This window comes from Rana temporaria, chromosome 6, assembly GCF_905171775.1.
Source record: "Rana temporaria chromosome 6, aRanTem1.1, whole genome shotgun sequence".
NCBI classification, from domain to species: domain Eukaryota; kingdom Metazoa; phylum Chordata; class Amphibia; order Anura; family Ranidae; genus Rana; species Rana temporaria.
The window spans coordinates 15,631,984-15,651,816 of NC_053494.1; the positions used below are offsets into that span (position 1 = coordinate 15,631,984).

At 46.8% G+C, this 19,833-nt stretch overlaps 1 protein-coding gene across 1 annotated transcript in view; it reads right to left on the reverse strand.

The window, feature by feature from the left end:
• The window catches only part of RHBDL1 (rhomboid like 1), a 60,754-nt gene that overhangs the window by 24,911 nt on the left and 16,010 nt on the right, over positions 1-19,833 (reverse strand). The window contains exons 2-3 of the mRNA XM_040356306.1: positions 7,984-8,142; positions 1,901-2,125 (exon numbers count right to left, since the gene is read on the reverse strand). Of these exons, the coding sequence (XP_040212240.1) occupies positions 1,901-2,125; positions 7,984-8,142 (384 nt within the window). The remainder of the gene's footprint in view (positions 1-1,900; positions 2,126-7,983; positions 8,143-19,833) is intronic.

The window sequence follows — 19,833 nt, forward strand, 5'->3', positions numbered from 1 at the left end:
CCTTTTTAATAAAAGATTAATTTTTATGGAGTTACGCTATGTGCGCCTCTCTTTCTTGTTTTATCTGAACCAATTGGAGTTGACAGCCATCACGTTCCAGAGATAGTCTGCCCTCATTTGGAAACCTCCAAGGAATTCAAAGGCCGCGGCTGGGTTATAGCCATCTGACCGTATTGCTTGCCTTCTGGTAAGCGGCTCTTTCTTCCGGTGGAGGGTGCACTTTGTTTATGGGTCACTTGGTGGTGTGGAACGTAGGAAGTATTTCTGCAAGGATTTAATCTGCATACCTAATGGACAAGTCATTAATCTATTCATTTATGGATTTTTTTACCTATCACATATTCAGAGACTGCTGATCTCATTTGACTTTTATTGTGGTGCGGCTTTTTTTGTTTCTATTGCCATTTTGTGTATCGCACGCCAGCTGCTGCCTTGGTATATTAGGTTGGGAGGGTATTAGCGCGGTTTTTGTTTTTTCCATGAAGATGATGGGCGCAGACTTGGATTATGAACGTGCTTATTGCAATTGAAAACTATATTATTTGAAATATGACCAGCTGCTTTGTCTGCCATCAAGTGACTCTTCAGGTAATGAAGATTGGTGATCCACCACTGCAGTCCAGGTCAGCTATAATGGAGTCTTTAGGACCCTCTAAGGATCTCACAGATGGGTGCAATGGGAAGTGTCTACACCACCAGGGATGAGGACACCAGAACAAGGACACTCTAATGCCGGACATTTCAACAACAAAACTGTGGATTTTTTTCCGATGGATGTTAGCTCAAACTTGTCTTGCATACACATGGTCACACAAATGTTGTCAAAAAATCGGAATGCCAAGAACGTGGTGATGTACAAGACGGCACTATTAAAGGGAAGTTCAATACCAGTCGTGTTAGTAGAAGTTTGATCAGAGAAGATTCGTGCTTTTCAGCCTCGTGCTTTTCAGCGTGACGAATGGGCTATCTCCATTATGAACGCTAGTTTTACCAGACCGAGCGCTTCCGTCTCATACTTTATTTAAATAATGCGTGAAATTTTGTGCGTCAGAATTGTCCACATGCGCAAATTTACGAGAACGGATTTTGTTGTCGGAGATATCAGGACACAGCACAGGACTAAAACTTCAAGGGACAAGGGAATTTAAACTGGGATAGTTGGCAAGTATGAGGCAGCTGCTTTGGGCTCCAGAACAATGACATGGCCCAGGGCAGCTGCCCCTTTTTCCCTGCCTTAAAGGGGTTTTCCACCCATTTTGTAAGTTTATTAAAAGTCAGCAGCTACAAAAAGTGTAGCTGCTGGCTTTTAATAAACCGACACTTACCTGCTCCATGGCTCCAGCGACGCGCCGGACGGGGCTCCGCTCCTCGCCTAGGCGATTAGGCTTAATCGTCTACCCTGAAGGAGGAAGTGGGACAGGAAGTCCCACTCCTCCTGAAGCCTCCACTCCCCCCCCCAAAAAAATACATGCCAAATGTGGCATGTAAGGGGGTGAGGAGTGGGATAAGCGGAAGTTCCAAATTTGGGTGGAACTCCGCTTTAAAGACAGCCCTGCCTACTATTACAGATCCATGTGTTCCAAGCTGTCTGTTTCAGGCTTGTTAGCCATTATCAGTACATGGAAAACAGCACCACTACAGAAGGACTTGGGGACCAATGTAAAGTATTATGAGGTTATGCTGAGGTGGGCCAAAAGAAACCAACAAGCCCTCCACTGAACCAGTCGGGTTATAGTTTCCCATTTGTCTACCATGAAAACAACCAACATCCTTCAAAAGCCTACCTCATAATGACAGAAGGTAGGTAGTAAATTATAATCACCACATTGTTCCACTTCCAAGCCTTGGAAGGTTGTATTGGTGCCCTGATATAAAAAGGAGGTTGGATTTGGTCACTTGCCTGAGTCAGGGTTACAGCTGCCATGAAGACGGGCGGTGGGCATGGCCGATGTTGGTAGAAGTACCAGCGTCTCTCCATCTCCCCAGGCAGAATCTCGTAGGCCACATAGCGGACAAACCTCTTGTAGACACCCAGCCCATCCTGGTCAAGCAGAACATCACGGGGAAGAGCTCGCTGACCGCTGCTAATGGCTCTTCGGAAGCTGCTGGACCTCTTGCTGCTTATCTGTGGAAGAATTGGGAATAATTATTTTTTTAAATACTTTATTGAAATTTGCATTATTGTAACAAGCACAAATACCATGGTTAATTTACCAACCCCCTTTCTTGCTATGCTATAATGGGAGAGAAGCCCAGACCGTGTGTGCTATATGTCCACATCCTAGCAAATCATGTACAACTATGAATAGAATATGGAGTCATAGGCCCAGATTCAGGTACATTTGCGCAATATTTGCGGGGGAGCAGGGCAACGATTTTGCCCTGTGCCCCCGCAAATATTTTGCGCTGCCCTCGATTCACGGAGCAGTAGCTCCGTAAATTGCGAGGGCGCGCCGGCAAAATTGCCCGCCGTAAGCGCGCGCAATGTAAATGATCCCGTCGGGGGCGGGAATCATTTAAATTAGGCGCGCTCCCGAGCGCACGGCGCATGCTCCGTCGGGAAACTTTCCCGACGTGCATTGCGGCAAATGACGTCGCCAGGACGTCATTTGCTTCAAAGTGAACGTGAATGGCGTCCAGCGGCATTCACGAATCACTTACGCAAACAACATGAAATTCAAATTTCACGTTGCGGGAGCGGCGGCTATACTTTAGCATTGGCTGCCCCTACTATTAGAAGGGGCAGCCTTGCGCTAAAGTTGTCGTACGGAAACTCCGTACCTGGCTTGCGCAGGGCCCGCGCAAGTTTGTGAATCAGTGGTAGTATGCAATTTGCATACTACACGCTGATCACAATGGGAGCGCCCCCTAGCGGCCCACGCAAGAATGCAGCCTAAAATCTGCGTGGCATAGGAGCCTTATGCCGCGCAGATTTTAGGCTGCAGTCGGTGTAACGAGGTTCCTGAATCAGGAGCACTCGTTACACCGGAGCAAGTAAGCAATTGCGCTGCGTAACCTATGGTTACACGGGCACAATTGCTTCTTGAATCTGGGCCATAGACGAGAAACTGAGTTGCTCTTCTATATGGCCACGCCAAGTCCATTACCACATATTCTGTTCATAGTTGTACATTTCTTGCTATGCTCCTCCTATGTGCAGGCATTAACACTGCTGCAAACCAAAGGTGTGAAAAAATAATAATTGGAATGGCACAAAAGAGAGTAAAAATCAATTAGAACATAAATAATTCCAAGGCGCTCAGTCTACAGTTGGGTCATTGTTGCCTAAACATTTATTCTAGACCAGAGGTCTTTAAATGTACTAAACAAAGGGCCAGTTTACTGTCTAATAAGCTTTAGCGGGGCCAGGCTGTGGCCAGTGGGAGTAGAACATGCCCCATCATTGATGGGAGAAATAGTGTCCCATTGTTGGAATCAATGAGAGGAATAGTGCCAATTGTTGATGTCAGTGGGAGAAATGGTTTCCCATTATTGGTGCCAGTGGGAAAAATGGTGCTCCATTGTTGGCGCCAGTGAGAAAAATGGTGCTCCTTAGTTGGTGTCAATGGAAGAAATGGTGCCCCATTGTTGGTGTTAGAGAGAGGATATTGCCACAAGGGCTGGATAAAGACAAGCAAAGGGCTGCAACTGGCCCCTGGGCCACAGTTTGGTGACCACTATCTTAGACCTCCCCACCTCCGGTGTCACATTTGCCACCTTTCAGGGGCGAGGGGGGTACAGATACCTGTATAATACAGGTATTTGCACCCACTTCTGGGAATAGTCACGCCCCTTCCCGTCCCCCCCACTGTCTTCTGGGAAACACACTGGTCCCAGGAGACAGCGGGGACCAGTGAGGGCAAGTCTCATGTGCAGTAGGGAACCGGGCAGTGAAGCTGCTACGCTTCACTTCCTGATTCCCTCACAATGGGGAGCTGAGAGACGAGTGATTGCTCGGCCTCGGCTGCCGACATCACGGGCGCGCTGGACAGGTAAGTGTCCATTTATTAAAAGTCAGCAGCTGCAGTATTTGTAGCTGCTGGCTTTTAAAAAAAAAAAATCGGATGGATCTCCGCTTTAATAAAAAAAAAAATGCAAGTTTGTTCCAACGCCATATATATGTTTAAGAACTGAACATATTGATTAGAAAAAGACCATAAGATACAAACGCGCGGTAAGACACGCAGATTTATGCCTTTTTGTTTTTACTGCACAGATCGATACAGAATTAGCTCAAAGGCGGAATTACGTTTTAATGGAAAATATTTTCCACTGGGACCGACATCAAGAGTCATCCCCTTTCTGGATTTATGCCCTGTACACACGATCGGTTCATCCGATGAAAACGGTCCGATGGATTTTTTCATCAGATATCCGATGAAGCTGACTTTCATCAGTCTTGTCTACACACCATCGGTTAAAAAAACTATCGTGTCAGAACGCGGTGACGTAAAACACAACGACGTGCTGAGAAAAATGAAGTTCAATGCTTCCGAGCATGCGTCGACTTGATTCTGAGGATGCGTGGGTTTTTAACCGAAGGACGTGCCCACAGACGATCGTTTTTTTCTATCGGTTTTTTAACCATCAGATAATTTTAAAACAAGCTCCTACTTTTTTCACTGATGGATAAAAAAAACGATGGGCCCCACACACGATCGGTTCGTCTGATGAAAACGGTCCGTTTTCATCAGACGAACCGATCGTGTGTACGCGGCATAAGAGAGTGGTATTTCCCCATTCCATCCAGACAGCTAAACACTGCGGGCCAGATTCACAAAAGAGATACGACGGCGTATCTCTGAGATACGATTGTCGTATCTATGCGCCTGATTCATAGATAGCCCTAAGATCCGACAGGTGTAACTGTGTTACACCGTCAGATCTTAGGCTGCAATTCTAGGCCGGCCGCTAGGTGGCGATTCCATTGCGGCCGGCGTAGAATATGCAAATGACTAGTTACGGCGATTCACGAACGTCCAATTTGCCCGTCGATCTAAATTTACATAGTTTCCGTAGAAATGCGTCGCATAAAACTAAGCATGCCCTCTAGGTGGTCTAGCCAATGTTAAGTATGGCCGTCGTTCCCGCGTCGAAATTTTAAATTTCACGTCGTTTGCGTAAGTCGTCCGTGAATGGCGCTGGACGCCATTTACGTTAACGTCGAAAGCAATGACGTCCTTGCGACGTCATTTAGCGCAATGCACGTCGGGTAATTTGACGGACGGCGTGGTAACGCGCCTAATTTAAATGGTGCCTGCCCCATTTGAATTAGGCGGGCTTGCGCCGAGCAGATTTACGTTACACCGCCGCAAGTTTACAGGTAAGTGCTTTGTGAATCAGGCACCTACGCTGTAAACTTGCGGCGGTGTAACGTAAATGGAATACGTTACGCCGCCGCTGTGCAACGTATTTGTCTGTGAATCTGGCCCTGCTTTATTATTTAATCCAGAGCAACGGGAACTTGATTGACAGGTGACACGCTGTCCGTGACTGAAAAAAGGGAGATATAGGAAAAAGCAATCTGTATTCAACTCTCCGGAGAAATACGTTTTATCGCCTTGAATTTCAACCAGTGACTGTAATGGGAAATGAAAAAAATAAAAATAAACTACGTTGACTATGTTAAAGGAGAGTTGTTGAAACCGATGTGCTGCCTGTGCTTTGGTTTTCTTACAAGGTGATTAATTTGGTGATAAAGGGAGAGGATAGCGTATTTTACTAAACTCTTTGGGCCGGATTCACGTAGCACTTACGCCGGCGTATCTCGAGATACACCGCGTAAGTGCACATATGCGCCGTCGTATCTATGCGCCTGACTCTGAAAGCAAGATACGCCTGAAAATAGGCTTCATCCGACCGACGTAAGTTTCCTACGCCGTCGTATCGTGGGCGCATGTTTACGCTGGCCGCAAGGGGCGCTCCCATTGATTTACGATTCGAATATGCAAATGAGTGAGATACGCCGATTCACGAATGTACTTGCGCCCGGCGCATTAATATACGCGGTTAACGTAAGTCGTACGTCCGGCGTAAAGTTAAGCCTCATAAAGCAGGTGTAAGTCAGCAGCATCAATGCAAATGGCTGCACCAGGGAACACAGCCGTCGTTTTTTACGTTGTTTACGTAGTACGTGAATAGGGCTAGTCGTAGGTTACGTTCAAGTCGTCGGCATTGATTCGACGTAACTTAGGCAGTTGTTTCGACGTGATTCTGAGCATGCGCACTGGGAAGCGCCCATGGGACGGCGCATGCGCCTTTCGTTATTCGTATCTTGATGGCGCTCGGCCCATCATTTACATGGGGTCACGCCTCATTAGCATGGCTCACGCCCACTGCCACTTACGATGAGTTACGCCGAGGGAACCCAGCGTAGATTTGGGAGCAAGTGCTTTGTGAATACTGTGCTCGCTGCTCTGCGCTACGTCGGCGTAGCGTATATTCGATAACAATAACATAACTATGCGCCAAGGTATGTGAATCCGGGCCTCTGAGTTTAACAAAAGATATTACGAAACAGAGTCTTCTTGGCATAACTGACTCAAGTTTAGGTGCTACAATCACATTTATTCCTATATATTTATTCTTCTTTATTTAACCACTTAAGCCCCGGACCATTTTTGCAGCTAAAGGACCAGGCCACTTTTTGCGATTCGGCCCTGCGTCGCTTTAACTAACAATTGCGCGGTCGTGCGACGTGGCTCCCAAACAAAATTGACTCCCCCCCCCCCCCCCCCACAAATAGAGCTTTCTTGTGGTGGTATTTGATCACCTCTGCGGTTTTTAGTTTTTGCGCTATTAACAAAAATAGAGCGACAATTTTGAAAAAAAACAATATTTTTTACTTTTTGCTATAATAAATATCCCCCAAAAAATATATTAAAAAACATTTTTTTTTTCCTCAGTTTAGTCCGATACATATTCTTCTACCTATTTTTGGTATAAAAAAAAAAATCGCAATTAGCGTTTTATGATCGGTTTGCGCAAAAGTTATAGCTTTCACAAAATAGGGGATCGTTTTATGGCATTTTTATTAATTATTTTTTTTAGTAATGGCGGCGATCAGTGATTTTTTTCATGACTGCGACATTATACCGGACACATCGGACACTTTTGACACATTTTTGGGACCATTGTCATTTTCACAGCGATCAGTGCTATAAAAATGCACTGATGACTGTGAAAATGACACTGGAAGTGAAGGGGTTAACCACTAGGTGGCGCTGTATGGGGTTAAGTGTTCCCTGCATAGTGTTTCTTACTGTAGGGGGGATGGGCTCTGTGTCACATGACACTGTCACGGAGCCGAGATCAGTGTCATTGTCACTAGTCAGAGCGGGGAGATGCTTGTTTACACAAGCATCTCCCCGCTCTATACCTCCGTGAGACGATCGCGGGGATCCCCGTGGCAATCGAGTCCGCGGGAGCCACGGTCCGACTTACGGGGATGGCGGCAGGGTCGTGAGCGTGCCGTCGGCGGTGCGCATGCGACCACACGGACAGGCATTTAAAGGGGACGTACAGGTACATTGATATGCCTGTCCATGCCATTCTGCCAACGTATAAATACAGGGGCTGGTCTTTAAGTGGTTAAAATGTTTCCACTAGGGTGACCACATTTCCAAACTACCATTCAGGGACACCCTCCCTTCTCAAAAATCAGCTTGTACTGTAACGAATCACAGCACAGTGATTGGACACAAGAGGCGGGACTTATGATTTCTCCAATCACAAGCAGGGAGCAGGGACTGTGCTCCTCCAGGCATTCCCGGCCAGGACAAGTACTGTCAGTGAGTAAAGCGGTGATGTGGCGGCCTTTTTTTGGGGGCATAAGATTGGCCCGGGGGGGTGGCTGTGTCAGTTTCATTCCGGGACACTGTATTGTCCTGGAGTGAAGGTGCCCGGGACAGACCTGCAAAATACGGGACTGTCCCGGGCAATCCGGGACAAGTGGTAACCCTAGTTTCCACATTCTTGACTCACCAGGTCCACCAGCTGTGGGTAGCAGATCTGCCCCTCCTCGTTACCCTGGGAGAGGGCAAATAACATCTCCAGTTTGGCGGGGTCCAGGGGCAGCTCATGGTTGTTCACCAGGGTGGTGAAGGTCTCTGCACATACGAATCCGGTGTTGTCTGGGTCGAGCTGTAGAGAGAAAGGGTTGATATCGTTATGCAGTATATGAGGATATTTACTGACTGTAACAAGATTTTCTGACTTTCTGGATAAGGTGCAAAGTTTCAAGCAGGCTGAAAGGATTAAACTTTATCAGTTTATTGGCATTAAAGTGTTTGTACACCCTGTACAACCACTTTTACCTACAGGTAAGCCTAGCCCTAGATTAAAGCGGTGGTTCACCCTGCTGAACAACATTTCAGCATAAAATCCGGCATAGTAGCGCGAGCTACACTATGCCGGTCTTAATTTTTTTATCCCCGTACTCACGGTTATATCGTACATAGACGATTCCGTCTGCCGCGGGGAATGGGCGTTCCTAGCAAGAGGGAGGGTGATTGACGGCCGGCTCTGGCACGTCACGCTCCCCGAAGACAGCTGGAGTAGGTCTCGGCTCTTCACGGCGCCTGCGCACAGGCTATGCGCAGGCGCCGTGAAGAGCCAAGCCTATTTCGGCTATTTCCGGAGAAGCGTGACGTGCCACGGCCGGCCGTCAATCACCTTCCCTCTCCATAGGAACGCCCATTCCCCGGAATCTTCTATGTACGATATAACAGTGAGTACGGGGGGAAAAAGCTCACGCTACTATGCCGAATTTAATGCTAGAGGGAAAAAATTTTATTTTATTTTTTTATATAGGGTGAACCCCCGCTTTAAGTCTTAACTGTAGGTGCTGTTTAGCTCGCCGTTTCTAAAGTGCGGCGATCAGTGTTGACAACCTACCAGATTGAAATTTACTGACACAACACCCAAAACTAACTGGCACAGCCAAGTTTTTACTGGCATTTCCAAAAGTAAAAAATTGCCTGTTTTTTACTCGCTGCCAGTAAAAATACTGGCGGTTGGCAACACTGGCGGCGATGTCTACGGTTCCTGACTCTTCTTTAAACTGTTTCAACCAAGTCCTGGGTACTTGCACAGGTCCTGGCTGACTAATGTTAACCTGAATTTTACTTTTCTTCAAGTAAACTACAAGAAGAACTGTGTTGTGTATTCCTGCTGAGTTATTCCATTAATCACATTGCTAGGTGTGCCAGAGGGGCTGGGACAGGTCATTGGGGTTGGAAGGCAGAGTAACGGACTGAACAAACAAAAGCAGCTCCTTCTGGGGTTTGCTAGATATATATATATACTGTGGGTGGTCGGCAAGTAGTTAAAAAAGAAACTGGAACAGGGCAAAAATGTCGTCCAATGCCCTTTTTTTAGGGGGGGGGGGGGCATTTTTGCTTACAAGGCCTCTGATCAGGGATGCTGTTAGAAATCACGGGGCCCCGTACAGCCTACCTGACAGGGCCCCCCAGCCCCCCCCAAAATATATCAAAACAATATTTTCACAAACAAATACACTGAAATCATAATTAGCTGACACAAACATAACCGAGAACCTATGTGAATTAGCCCTTTTTTTAAATAGTTTTTAAAAATCTTTAAACTTTTTCTTTATATAATTTTTTAAAGAATGTTAACCACTTAAGGACCGCCTCCTGCACATTTACATCGGCAGAATGGCACGGCTGGGCACAAGCACGTACAGGTACGTCCTGTGCTAGTACCCAGCTGTGGGTCGAAGCTGTGACCCGGTCCAAAGCTCCGTGACCGGGACCGCGGGACCCGCGGACCCGATCACCGCTGGAGTCCCGCGATCGCTCCCCAGAGCTGAAGAATGGGGAGAGCTGTGTGTAAACACAGCTTCCCCGTTCTTCACTGTGGCTCCGTCATCGATCGTGTGTTCCCTTTTATAGGGAGACACAATCAATGACGTCACACCTACAGCCACACCCCCCTACAGTTGTAAACACACATGAGGTCACACATAACCCCATCAGCGCCCCCTTGTGGTTAACTCCCAAACTGCAATTGTCATTTTCACAGTAAACAATGCATTTTAAATGCATTTTTTGCTGTGAAAATGACAATGGTCCCAAAAATGTGTCAAAATTGTCCGAAGTGTCCGCCATAATGTCATGTCATGAAAAAAATCGCTGATCGCCGCCATTAGTAGTAAAAAAAAAGAATGAATAAAAATGCAATAAAACTATCCCCAATTTTGTAAACGCTATAAATTTTGCGCAAACCAACCGATAAACGCTTATTGCAATTTTTTTTACCAAAAATATGTAGAAGAATACGTATCGGCCTAAACTGAGGAAAAAAAATGTTTTTTTTATATATTTTTGGGGGATATTTATTATAGCAAAAAGTAAAAAATATTGCATTTTTTTTACAATTGACGCTCTATTTTTGTTTATAGCGCAAAAAATAAAAACCGCAGAGGTGATCAAATACCACCAAAAGAAAGCTCTATTTGTGGGAAAAAAAGGACGCCAATTTTGTTTGGGAGCCACGTCGCACGACCGCGCAATTGTCTGTTAAAGCGACGCAGTGCCGAATCGCAAAACCTGGCCGGGTCCTTTAGCTGCCTAAAGGTCCGGGTCTTAAGTGGTTAAAATGTATTTTATCTTACAATTTGTAATTTTTTTAAGTGATAGGTAAGCCAACAATTCCGTAGGGGAGCAGCACAGTGACAGGGGGCACAGAGGGGGATCAGAAGCAGGCAGAACAGGAAGGGGATCGGTGCGGGGAAGTAATTTTGTAATTGCCCCTCCATCCGACCACAATGATTCCCTCTGGTGTCTGGGCCCCCCTGTTTGCCCGGGCCCCCTACAGGAGGGCTGGTGGTCCCCCCTATCAGCGGCCCTGCCTCTGATACATTCAGGACATTAGCACTTGTAGACACAAATGTATCTTAGAATACAAATAGCCCTCCTAAAATAATAATTTGACACAGAGAGGTTTAAAAGACATAATTTCTGTCTCCTGCCCATTCCGCCAGACAGTCTGGGTGTACAAGGTAATATTTTTCATTCCGGTACTGATTTACGACTTAAAAAACAGGAGCCGTTAAAGTTCTGGCAGATACCTTTGAGTTATGACATTTAATTTACAGCGCAAATGGTTATATTTTTAATAAGACGGCGCTTTAGATTTAGGCTGACAAACCTTTAAAATACTACATTCATTTCCTGGTATGTTAACTCGCAACAAGGCAAGACATAGATTTTCATTTGGGGGAATTGCAGCTTTTTTTTTAACTTCTGGTGTTTTTTAACATCTACGGGTCGAATTATAACAATTTTCTAATGGTACAAAATGCCCGAAATTAATAAAAATTAAGAAAAGCTCTGAATGTGGGACTTGTGACAACCCCTCTGGTCAAAGAAAACCCGTAAAAAAAACTGTAACCTCCTTAAAGTGTTACTAAACCCAGTAATATGAAAATTACACAGTGTCCACAGCTTATACATTTTCTTTTTACATTAAATGAGACTTTACAATCACTTTAACCACTTCAGCCCCGGACCATTTGGGTGGTCAAAGACCAGGACACTTTTTGCGATTCAGCACTGGTCGCTTTAACTGACAATTGCGCGGTCGTGCGACGTGGCTCCCTAACAAAATTGACGTCCTTTTTTGATCATCTCTGCGGTTTTCATTTTTTGCGCTATAAACAAAAATAGAGCAATAATTTGGAAAAAAAATCTATATTTTTTACTTTTTGCTATAATAAATATCCCCAAAAAAAGATATAAAAAAACGTTTTTTTCCCTCAGTTTAGGCCGATACGTATTCTTCTACATCGATCAGTGACGGTGTCACTAGGCAGAACGGGGAGATGTTGTGTTTACACTAACATCTCCCCGCTCTATCTCTCCGTGAGACGATCGCGGGTATGCCCGCGGCGGTCGAGCGGCGACAACCGCTTCTTAAAGGGGACGTACAGGTACGTCTTTCTGCCTGCCCGTGCCATGCTGCAGATGTATATCTGCGTGCGGCGGGCGGCAAGCGGTTAAGTGGGTTTCCCATGATTGGTGTCAGTGAGAGGAATAGTGCCTTGTATCAGTAGAAGAAATAGTGCCCAAGGGCCAGATAAAGGCAAGCAAAGGGCCACATCTGGCCCGTGAGCCCCAGTTTGGAGACTCCCATTGTAAATGAAGAACGTTGCAGAGGAGCTGGATAGAGGTGCCATCTAGTAAGAACATTGTAAGAAGGATTCACTGCCCACAGATCAAGGTATCTTTGACTGCCCTCAAAGGAGTCAAGAGACACATTGAGCCTTATAGGCCCGGCTGGCCCCCCCTCCCGTTTTTTTTTTTTTTAATTTATACATTTTTTGCATTACACCTGTAAAGAGGCCCACTGGCCCCCATCCCATTTTTTTTAATTTAAAATTAATTTAAAACCAATGGTCCCCCCCCCCCCCCCCCCCCCCCGCTTATTATCTCACATCAGGAGAGAAGAGATTACACTTGTTTTTTTTTTCTTTTTTGTCAGCGCAACCCCCCACCCCCCCCCCCTCGGTTCTCTGCTCCAGGGGGGCCCTGCCTAAAGCTGTGTGAGGGGCCCCAAAATGTGTGATGGCTACCCTGGCCCCACTATACACCAAGGATCAGACCCTGGGATTGAGATATCCCACCGGGCCACCTGGTGGACCACGTTAGCCACCCAGGGGGGTGCAACACTAATTTCCACAACTCAAACCTGTAGGCAAACAATCTTTAGTGCCCTTACAATGTCCCTCTTGAATCTGATCTTAGATCTTTTAATCATATTTTATTGGTCCTAACCTGGCTTAGAAAATTGTGACAATTGTGAAATCAGTGCACAATAGATAAAAAATGGTATGGAGAAAGTCACCCGGATTCTCTCCACCACCCATAAGCAATACGTCTACCATGCCTAATAATAAATGCAGCAGTAATAATAGTGCAGAACGTCAGTGCTATATAAATACAGCTAAGAACAATACGGCGGTAGTTACGCCCTCGCGTTTTATATAGTTTGCCCACCGCGTCTTTCCCAAAAGTCTTCCGTTCTTTTTTTTTTTTTTTCATTATTTCACCTATCAGCTCTGCACTTTGTTTTCATTCAGAATCCAACAGACAGAATCCTTTCTTGAGTCCCGCTATACCCACTTCTTGTGCCCTATTGAAACTCAGAGTTCAGGTGATTATCCACCCACTCATTCCACCTTCATCTTTGCTGTGAAAGGGTCTTGTATTCACATTAAGTCTATAAAGCTTCCGCTCTATCCACACCTACATGTACATTCAGCTGAAACACTCTGCAATACTTCCTGTGCATTGTCACTCTGCCCACGTCTTTGGCGACCTTAGAATAATGTCATTGGCAGTGCCGATCCTGACCTCCCTGGGGCCCTAAGCAAAATCACATGTCACATTAAAGTTGGTAAGCGCGGGGGGGGGGGGGGGGGTGCTGTCACATTAACCACTTAAGGACCGGACCAATATGCTGCTACATGACCCAAGGGGTTTTTACAATTCGGCACTGCGTCGCTTTAACAGACAATTGCGCGGTCATGCGACGTGGCTCCCAAACAAAATTGGCGTCCTTTTTTCCCCACAAATAGAGCTTTCTTTTGTTGACATTTGATCACCTCTGCGGTTTTTATTTTTTGCGCTATAAACAAAAATAGAGCGACAATTTTGAAAAAAATTCAATATTTTTTACTTTTTGCTATAATAAATATCCCACAAAAATATATAAAAAAAAATGTTTTCCTCAGTTTAGGCCGATACGTATTCTTCTACCTATTTTTGGTAAAAAAAAATCGCAATAAGCGTTTATCGATTGGTTTGACTTTGCGCAAAAAATTTTTCGTGACTGCGACATTATGGCGGACACTTCGGACAATTTTGACACATTTTTGGGACCATTGTAATTTTCACAGCAAAAAATGCATTTAAATTGCATTGTTTATTGTGAAAATGACAGTTGCAGTTTGGGAGTTAAACACAGGGGGCGCTGTAGGATTTAGTGTTCACAACTGTAGGGGGGTGTGGCTGTAGGACTGACGTCATCGATCGAGTCTCCCTATAAAAGGGATCACTCGATCGATGCAGCCGCCACAGTGAAGCACGGGGAAGCCGTGTTTACATACGGCTCTCCCCGTTCTTCAGCTCCCGGGGAGCGATCGCGACGGAGCGGCTATAAACGAATAGCCGCGCCGTCGTCCCCGGATCGCTCCCCGCGGGAATCCGACCGCCGCATGTAGCGGGGGGGGTCCCGATCGGACCCCCGACCCGCGGAAAGGAAGGGACGTACAGGTACGCCAGTGTGCCTGTACGTGCCATTCTGCCGACGTATATCTACATGCGGCGGTCAGGAAGCGGTTAAAGATTAAAGTTTATAAGCGGGGGGGGGGGGATGTTCTGCTGTCGGAAATGACATCTTACATTAAAGTGAGTAGCGGGGGGTGCTGACTTCCTTCTTACCTCTTCTCCCATGCAGCCAGCGAGTTGAGAAGCGGGGTGAGGGGCCGAAAATGACTTCTCACCAGGCGGGGCCTCTAGTAATTTGGGGGGCCCTCCGCAGCTTTGTGGGGCCCTAAGCGGCTTGCATAGTGAGCCTATAGGGCGGATCGGCCCTGGTCATTGGATATACACACACACACCGTCACAGAGTCAGATCCTCTGTCACAAGGGGCCAGATCCACAAAGGGGATACTCCGTCGTATCTCTGTTTCTATCTATGCGCCTGATTCACAGAATCAGTTACGCATAGATATTCCTAAGATCCGGCAGGTGTAATAGTTTTACACTGTCGGATCTTAGGATGCAGTACCGCGGCCGCCGCTGGGGGCATTTCTCGCCGAAATTCCGCGTCATGTATGGAAATTAGCACTTACGGAGATCCACGAAGCTTTTTCCCTTCGTTTTTTTTTCCGTAAGTGTTAGTTTGCCGTCGCAAAATTAGGGCTACTTTTACAAAGTGTAAACTTAGTACACCATGTAAAAGTAGACCCTTCTTTCCCGCGTCGCTGTCAAATTTTTTTTTAAAATTTTTTTTTTCCCGCCGCAACTCTTTTTTTTTCTTTTACGACCGTCGCGATTCTCAAAACTCGGCGCAACGTAACTTCGCGCAAAGCACGTCAGGAAAAACGCGTCGGGAGCATGCGCAGTACGCCCGGCGCGGGAGCGCGCCTAATTTAAATGGGACTCGCCCCATTAGATTGGGATCTAATGGGGCACTTGGGTAGAGATTTTGCGGCGGTGTAACTTAAATCCCAATATTTAACCACTTGGTTACTGGCCCATAGTCAAAAGACGTCCTGTTTTTAAAGATGGATATCTCGAGAATGGCAGCAGCTGCTGCCACAAACCAGGTATCCATCTTTAGTGTGCGCGGTCCTGTAAACGATAACGGCGGTCTCCGCGGCGGATTCGCCGCAAGATCACCGTTATTGGTGGCGGGAGAGGGCCCCCCCCTCCCGCCGCTCTCCCGCGCCCTCCGCCGCTTACCGGAGCCGTCGGTAGCGGCGGAGGAGATCGGGACCGTTCAGCTGGTGACTGGGGACGAGACTGAAGGAAAAATCTCCTTCGCCCGTCCCCATAGCTCTGCTGGGCGGAAGTGACGTCAAAACGTCAGTCCCGCCCAGCTTCTTAAAGAAACATTTTTTTTTTCTTGCATTTTAGTGTAAATATGAGATGTGAAGTCTTTTTGACCCCAGATCTCATATTTAAGAGTACCTGTCATGCTTTTTTCTATTACAAGGGATGTTTACATTCCTTGTAATAGGAATAAAAGTGATCAAATTATTTTTTTTTTTTATTTCAGTGTAAAAAAAATATAAACAAAATAAAAATAAATAAGAAAACAAAACAATTTTTTTTTTAAAACGCCCCGTCCTGACGAGCTCGCGCACAGAAGCGAACGCATATGCGAGTAGCGCCCGCATATGAAAACGGTGTTCAAACCACACAAGTGAGGTATCGCCGCGATCGTTAGAGCGAGAGCAATAATTCTAGCCCTAGACCTACTCTGTAGCTCAAAAAATGAATACAGATGGACGTAATTTACGTTCACGCTGAAACCAATGACGTCGTAGCGACGTCATTGGGAGCAATGCACGCCGGAAAAATTTGCGGACGGCGCATGCGCAGTTAAATCGGCGCGGGGACGCGCCTGATTTAAATACTACACTCCCCCTAGCCGCGGAATTTGAATTCCGCCGGGGGAGTTACGATCCGCCGGCGCAAGTTTCGAGGTAAGTGCTTTCTGAATACTGCATTAGCCTCTCAAATTTGCGCCAGCGGATCATAAATCAGATAGATTACGCGGATCTAAAGATCCGCTAATCTATCTGAATCTAGCCCAATGGGTTTTGTTTACCGGTGCAAAGAGCTCATTCACCCGCCTTCCAATTTGCCAATTGCCATAGGCCGTTTTCATGGTATTTTCTTGAAATAAGTCACATTTCTAAAGAGCTCTACATAATCATTTGAGGACAAAAAAGTTACTCTAAACATATTTACTTGCACTATAGCAGGTTCTTCTACCTCCATCTAACTCCATCAGGTTTTTTTTTTTTTGAGGTTACTAAAAATGCCCCACTGCTATAATAAATAGGTAGGAATATGTTGCAAAGAAAACCTCAATTTTCAGCAATCAAATTTTTTTTTTAAGCCTCCTGATGAAGGGACCCCTGGAGGTTCCGAAACGTTGCATTTTTCTGTTTGACATGCTGAGAAAAATAAAATGTGATAACTTCAATATATGTGATTGCAGAAAATTGAGGTGTGCTGCCAACATATTCTTACCCTAATTGCTGTGACGCCATCCACCAGTCTCTCCAGCAACCCAAATGCCAGGGTGAATGCCAGCTCAGTGTGCGGCGGAGATATTTTTATGACTTTCTTCATAAAAACACGTTTCCAGTACATTGCTAAGCCTTTTGATTCTCTAGAAATATTGGTTGGTGAACCAAGTGCAGTCGCAGGATGCCTAGATGGAGCACAAATCGCCGTATGACTCTTTATAAATAGGACTCTTAGAGCAATCAGTATCATTAAAAAACATCAGGCTCCTATCCCTCTTTTTGCATCCCAAATCAGGTCCATATAGCCAGATTCAGAAAGAGTTACACCGGCGTATCAGTAGATCCGCCGCCGTAACTCTGAATCTGCGCCGTCGTACATTTAAGTGTATTCTCAAACTGAGATACACTTAAATGTAGCTAAGATAGGACTGCCTGCGCCGTCGTATCTTAGCTGTCTAGTTCCGCCGGCCACTAGGGGCGCAAACGCTGATTTACGCCTAAAATGCGTAAATCAGCAAGATACGCCTATTCACGAACGTACGCTTGCCCGTCGCAGTAAAGATACGCCGTTTACGTAAGGCGTTTTCAGGCGTGAAGTTAGTCCAACAAAAAAGCTGGCCTAGCCAATGTTATGTATGGACGTCGTTCCCGCGTCAAATTTTGAAAATTTTTACGTCGTTTGCGTAAGTCGGCCGTGAATGGGGCTGGACGTAATTTACGTTCACGTCGAAACCAATAAGTCCTTGCGGCGTACTTTGGAGCAATGCACACTGGGATATGTCCACGGACGGCGCATGCGCCGTTCGTTAAAAACGTCAAGTCATGGTTTATTTACATAAAACACGCCCACCTCTTCACAATTTGAATTAGGCGCGCTTACGCCGGCCCATTTACGCTACGCCGCCGTAACTTAGGAGGCAAGTGCTTTGTGAATACAGCACTTGCCTCTCTGACTTACGGCGGCGTAGCGTAAATACGTCTGTTTTTAGCGGATCGGATAGGGTCGGATGTCAGTGGACATGCCTCCGCTGACATCCAACGCTCCATAGGGATGCATGGAGCGGCCGTTCAGGTCCGTGAAAGGCGGACCCGAACGGCCCGTCGTGTGAATGAGGCCTAACGGGTGTGCTTAGAAGCTCAGACTAGGGCAACTTCCAGTATGCTTTTAGCCCCTTTTTCACATCTCCAAGTTTCCGATTGCGTGGGAAAACCCTGCACAGGAAACGCAAGGTTTTCCGCACATTTTGGAAACGTGCTGTAAATGCTCATCGTGTTTGCGTTGCTGTTAAATGTTAATGGCACCCCCCAAGCACAGGTAGAGGCGGGCGTGGGTTTGCCGCATGACAAATGTGGTGCAAATGCACTAAAAAGCTCAGTAAAAAAAAGCACACCACGCTCCACTTCAAAAAAAGTACAGGAGCTTCATTGGGGCGTTTGTTGCACGAACAGGCTTTCCCATGCGCGACGTGCGTTAATACGTGAAAAACACGCCAAAAATACAAGCGGGAACCAGGGCCGATCCTAGGAAGGGTGCGTGGGGTGCTCCGCACCGAGGCGCCGCAGAGGTGGGGGCGCCGAAGCTCCAAAGTGCTCCCCTCCCTCCTCCTTGTCTGTGTCCAGAGGCGGAGCGCATGTAGCAGGTGCTGCGGTTCCCCATCCCGCTTGCTCTCTCCACTGGCAACTGACAAGAGCGCATACCTCCCGTTGTCCCCGGAATCCGGGTTGGGTAGTACCGAAATACGTTCCAGTACTAGGCTCCACTAATTCTGTCCGCCGGTGCGCGTGGAGCAGTCTCCTGTCTGCCCCGCCCCCTCTGCGTGTGTCGTTTCTTCTCCCATAGGCGGTGTGATGAGAGGCTTCTGGGTTGGCCGGAGCTACTGCCAATCATGCCGTGCACTCCCAGCAATGCTCTCCGAGTACCACCCTCCTAGTAACCAAAGATGCCATGTATGCCCCGCCCCCCTGTAATGTGCTTCTGCTCCCAACGCGCCCGAGCTACAGGGATCTATTGGGCGGGTACTGATCTATGGGGATGTGGGGGGCTCTGATGGGGAACACCTTCTGGGGGGGGGGACTCTGATGGATTCTTAGGGGAGCATCCCTGTCTTTGAGTCATAGCCATAGAAACATTTGTAAAGGGGAGGAGTTAGTAAGATGACCACGCCCATATGGGGGCGCCAGCAATATTTCTGCACCCAGGCGCCTGTGACCCTAGGATTGGCCCTGGCGGGAACGCTATATGCAAATTTGAATGGGGGTCTGAACCAGGAAAAAAAATAAATCAGCTCCCACAATGCTGTGCAACCATTCCCCGCTCTGCTCCTGTGCCTGACCTAGCTGCTTGTAAGAGAGTCCTCTCCATGTTATCATTGAATATCCGACTGGAAAACCGCACGCCACCTGCCGCGAACATCGCAAATCATGACTCCCAGCTGATGGCATTCATCATTTTATGTTTCCTGCGCTTAGCAAACAGATGGAGTTACAGCGCAACGAGGCCCAATAGTGACATTTGAAGGGACACGGAGACGGAGAGCGGGTTTTATTCCAGCAGTTCGCTCGTCTACCCCAGCTGAAAGCTTTTTAATGGAGTTCTCCTTGAAATTAGTGACAGGAAGTCAGCTGTACGTATGAAAAAGTCTTCCCTCAGGATCAGAACATTAGATCAGCTTTCTTCCAAAAGACTCCTGAAACTTTTCCACCATCTGGAGCCAAATTATGAAAAACATGAGCAAACCTAAAAACCGCCAATCCAATGAGGTTCATGTGGTGTGGCGCCACCATTGCGCCACCAGTGACTAAAATTGGCATTGGATACCAACCAAACAATTGGCATCAGCAGGCCTGCACAACCACTGCAGGCAGGCTGGAGGCAAAGTTGGCAACCCTCTGGACATTGTTGAAGAACTAGAATTGCCAGCATGCCCAGTCATGGAACGGCTCCTCAGACTGTCCTATGCAGCATAGACCAGGGCACATGCCCTTGGCATCCCCTGCATGCCTGGCTGGGTATGTTGGGACTTGTAGTTCTGCAGCTTCTCAGC